This window comes from Quercus lobata, chromosome 3 (assembly GCF_001633185.2).
Source record: "Quercus lobata isolate SW786 chromosome 3, ValleyOak3.0 Primary Assembly, whole genome shotgun sequence".
In the NCBI taxonomy this organism is placed as follows: Eukaryota; Viridiplantae; Streptophyta; class Magnoliopsida; order Fagales; family Fagaceae; genus Quercus; species Quercus lobata.
In genome coordinates, this window is record NC_044906.1 from 64,571,656 (window position 1) to 64,576,732 (window position 5,077).

The 5,077-nt window shown below is 31.0% G+C and overlaps 1 protein-coding gene across 1 annotated transcript; it reads left to right on the plus strand.

Moving 5' to 3' along the window:
• The first annotated feature begins 893 nt into the window (after nucleotides 1-893).
• On the plus strand, nucleotides 894-4,810 carry LOC115982838 (HVA22-like protein c). Its single transcript, XM_031105557.1, has 5 exons — nucleotides 894-1,229; nucleotides 1,341-1,367; nucleotides 1,490-1,612; nucleotides 2,975-3,224; nucleotides 4,547-4,810. Exons 1-5 carry the CDS (start codon nucleotides 1,168-1,170, stop codon nucleotides 4,613-4,615), a joined length of 531 nt encoding a protein of 176 aa, XP_030961417.1. The 5' UTR covers nucleotides 894-1,167; the 3' UTR covers nucleotides 4,616-4,810.
• Nucleotides 4,811-5,077: the final 267 nt, after the last annotated feature.

A 5,077-nucleotide genomic window follows, 5' to 3' on the forward strand; every position in this document is an offset into this window, starting at 1 on the left:
TATCACCATGTGCTGGCTGACTCGAGTCACTTGACTTACCTGACCCAGTTGTCTTTACTCTTTACTTCAACGTACTCTATGGCCCCCCATTTTCTATCAATAATCATTTTTGGCCAAAGGTACTGCATAAATTCCTTTGAATGGTTTAAAACTTTAAAGTGAATACTGTTACTGTTTTTTGTTTGATTCATTTGGATTAATTGATGACAACTGGAAGAGAGAGATAAAATTTTATCATTTTGAAAACATAAAAAGAGATGAATCAATTTTCTTTTCTTTTTTTTTCCCTCGTCTTTTTCTAAGCTGCTAGGCCATTCATTGAAAAAATGTCAAGTTTGCGTGGCCCAGCATGGCCAATCACAGAGGACGTTTGTGCTGCTTTTAGAAATCACGTGAGAAAAGAAATTAATTCTGACAAGCCTATCAAATTTTGCCACACAAATAGTCCAAGGATAATAATAAAACTAAAAGTACTACTTGTAAGAAAATTATAAAGTTTGTAAAAAAAAAAAACTAAATTAGTACTAATTTTCCTATAAATGTCTGAATTATTTTTTTATGATTAGTGAATTTATAATAAGGTGTTTTTTTTTTTAATGTAAGATTTTGCAATATATTTATAGTTTCCCTTACATTACTTCTAATTTGGTCTTATGTCAACAATATGATAAATAAATTTCTTAATTATTCTTTTATTTTATGTTTAAAACTTAACAAATCAAAAGTCTTGTAACTCAATTAGTTAATTAATATATATTTTGATACCCAAGGTTCAAATTCTCCTCAACTATGTAATTATAAAATAAAAATTGACACATGAATTTATATGGTTTATGTACTAAAATTTGTAATATTTTTAACATTATTATTTATAATATTTACTATGCGGCTAGCATTCATTGGGCGAATAGGTTTCAAGCAGTGTTTGACAACACAGCAGATGATTTCAAAAAGAATTCGGTGCCTCTTTCCTCGTGCAGCTTTAGATTCCCCCGGAAAATCAGTTCCCATCAGAAAACCTTTTCCAAATTTCTTTGTTGTGTACCTTTTTTAGCTGCTTTTTTAATAAGGCTGATGTTATATGTGTAATGTGTAGTCACTATTCACACTTTCTTTGTAAAAGTTTCAAAGGTAGTGAAACAAAGTTAAAGAGAAACAGCAAGGAAGATGGGTTCATCCGGGAATAATTTTCTCCAAGTTGTGGCTAAGAACTTTGATGTTCTTGCTTTGTATGTCTCTCAAGTCTCATTATATTGTACACATTCACATTGTGCTTAATTTCTCTGTCTTTTCCTTTGCTTGTTTCCCTTATTTAGATTCAATATTTTTTTATGTTTCAGGCCTCTAGTCGCTCTTGTTTTCCCATTGTAAGTATGTTTTTTTTTTTTTTTGTGTGTGTGTTTTGTTCTGCATGGGGACACAACATGTGTTATGTGCATGACCGTATGTGTGTCCATTTACATTTTTCTGTGGTGTGTTGTTTTTATAGGTATGCTTCAATCAGGGCTATAGAGACCAGGTCTCGTAGTGATGATCAGCAGTGGCTTACATATTGGGTTCTCTATTCCATGCTCACACTCTTTGAGCTCACTTTCGCTAAAGTCCTTGAATTGTAAGTTAATTTGTTGCTTTTCTAAATTAGACTGTGTGTGTATGTGTGTTACGTACTGTGCATTTTTAGGAATCATCACAAGTTTGCAGCTAGTTAATTTTTTGTTGTTGTTGTTGTTGTTCTACATTATACTTTGTGTTTATGTGTTACGTACCGTGCATTTTTAGGAATCATCACAAGTTTGCAGCTAGTTAATTTGTTGTTGTTGTTGTTGTACATTAGACTCTCTGTGTGTACTGTGCATTTTTAGAAATCATCAAGGTTTCTTAGCGCACAGAAGTGAAAAGTAGTTGCCGTGTCACTCTCTAACATTGGGATTCATATGTGGGCTGGAAAATTTCAGCTATTATGGATGATATATATATCCTTTGCTAATGAGTTTTGAGTTTTTTGCCTTTAGGCTTTCGTTGGGTTAGGCAATCTAAAAGTGGGCTTTGTTATCTTTCTTTCTTTTGGTTTTTTTTTGGTCAAGGGCTTTTCCTGATCTGTTGTAAAAGCCCTATGGCAGATTGACCTTTTGTGTCTGAGTCATAAAATTAAAAGCTTATTCATTTCGATTTTTTTTTTCAGAAAAGAAAAAAACCCCACATTGGCACATTGGGAAATTTGGAAGATAAGTCTACATATATATATATATATATATATATAAATAAATGAAGAAACACTAATAATTGGAGCAACGAAACTTTATACATCCATTTACTTTACATTGTTGCAATAAGTGGGGGGAGAGTGATTCAAAAAAGCTTTGTTTACGAGGCTCATGCAAATCTTGACATCATGTCCTTTATAATACTTTTGTAACAATTGATGAAAAGTTGAAATAAATTTAGGCACTAAAATTGAACAAAACAAGCCCTAGTGACTCAAAGATTTCGGAGAGATGACATATTAAGATGTTATTACCTGAATCTGGAAGTGCAAGAGTGTTACATCATTTAATTCACTTGATAAACCTTTAAATTTGTAATAATTACAAAATGCATCTATTTTAACGTGAGAAAATTATTTTGTTTAGGTTACAAGCTCCGAAGTGCAAATGGAGAATTTAACAAAGAATTATTTTTTTAATGGAGAATCTTCCTTCTTGTCCCTAGAGAAGATTGATTTTTTTAAAAGGAATTTTTGGGACAACACATGACTTACAAGATGTTAGCACCAAATGCTAAGGTTATAAACCTTGTGACATTTTCGGTTCACAACATGGTGTGAATCTACGTTAATTCAAATCTCCCACCCTAACTTGTTACGAGCTAAAAATTAACCGATAAGAGTGACAAAGGGAAACTATATTTAAATGCTTTAAGTTCTTAAACTTGATTTTTAAAATTTTCTTGATTTTCATTGATTTTCAATTTTCAGGTTCCCCATTTGGCCTTATGCTAAGCTAATTCTTTCATGCTGGTTGGTCCTACCGCACTTCAATGGGGCAGCATATGTTTATCGAAACTTCATTAGACCATTCTATAGGGACCCAACAACTTGTCAAATCTGGTATGTCCCACGAAAGAAGAACGTCTTCAAAAAGCCAGATGATGTTCTAACAGCTGCAGAGAATTATATTCAAGAACATGGAACGGAAGCATTTGAAAATCTTATAGCCACTAGCAAGGTATGATCAATAACAATGGTGTATTTTTATTTTTAGGTCATGTTGTATTTTCGATGTATTATTATTATTAATTTTTTTTAGTAAATTGCATTTTAAATCCATTATTTAGTTGTCAAAAGTTTCAAATTGTATCATGAAGATTAAGATTATTACAAATTAAATATATAGTTTCACTAATATCAAATCGAACTCTAAACTCTCATATAAAAAAAATCGAACTTTGAACTTTAAAATCATCTAAATTTAAATTTTAGAGTTTTCGGTTTTGATTAGGTAGTATAAATTGATATAGTACTATTTTAAACTTGTAAATCTATAGGGTTTAATTTGAAAACACCACTGAAGTATATGATTTAAAATGTAATTATCCCTTTACGCGATGGTCACTCCACAAGTATTAAGTGCTTGTGGAGTGTGAGGATAAAAACTAGGGTTCAAGTCTCTAAAAGAAAGTTTCACACATACACACACACACATATATATATATTAAAAGCTAACATAGTAAAAAAAGTGGCACTAGGAATTATTTATTTAATATGTTAGGACTAATACTCTCTACTCTCACATGATTATATGAATAGTTGATTCCACCATAAATTTTACTACATTATTATGTGAGAGAATGAGATATTTCATAAATTCATTAGAATTTTGGCAAAGACAAAAATCAACTTGGATTAGATTTCTTAACTCTAGAGTCCCTGAACTAACATGTTTTCCTATAATTATGACTTGGGTACTAGCATGAAAACCAAAATTTCATTTTACTTTAATAAAAGTTAACATAAGTACATAACACCCTTTTGCATTTTGGTACTTTGGAAGGCAAAGATCGCCAGCCCATGGATTCTATTAATGTAAGAATGAGAGACCTGGCTCTCAGAGACTGACATCTTATGCCACAAATAGGGTACCCTTCAAGGAAAATTAGAGTCAATTGCGCTTAAAATCCTATAATCTAGGGCTAATTTCATATTAAACCATATAATTTTTATAATTTTTAATTAAACTCTAAAATTTAAGAATGCCACAAATTAAACCCTATAATTTTTGTTAGTTTCAAATAGAACTTTGGGCTTTGAACGATGGTAAGGTTGCATAATTTCAATACACAAAGGGTAACTTCTTTTTTGGGCTGCTCTTAGCTCATTTGTAAAGGAAAATGCTATTTTGACCTGCAATAAAAGTTTATTTTTTATATGTATTTTATTTATTTTTCCTTTAATTCAAAATTTTTTACTTATCCGTAATAATTTTTTTTTTTTTGCAATATAAGTTTGTCTGGGATGCATTCGGATCATATTTATGTTTCTAATTTGTAGGCTGAAAGGGAAGCAAGAACCAGGAGGGGCAACAATTACATGATCTTCGATGATGATTATATTTATTGAAGTGTGGTCTCTATATATGGTTTTTCTTTTTTTGAGAAAAAGGTCTCTATATATGGTTTGGTTATGATGTCTTTCATTCCTAATTCTGGTCTGTAGCCACTAAAGATACTAAATATATATATTAATATCACCTAATCCAATTATGTACTTAATTTACCCTCTATTGACTATTGTTTCCTAATTTCTAAGAGTATATATGGGCTGACTTGTGGTTATATCCATGGATTCTCCTATGTTGTCCATAGTAATTAAGGTGGGTCTTTATCTTTATTTTGAGTTAGCATTTTTTTTTTTTCCCTTAACGCTTGTGTGTCTTTCATAATTTGCTATTTTCTGCCTTCCTCTTTATCATTAGTTACCACTGAATCTAAACAAGTAAAGGGTGTTTGAGACAGAAAGATGATAAAATACTACTTGTCTTAAAATTTTAAAAGCCCTAAAGATAAGGACGAAACCAGAACT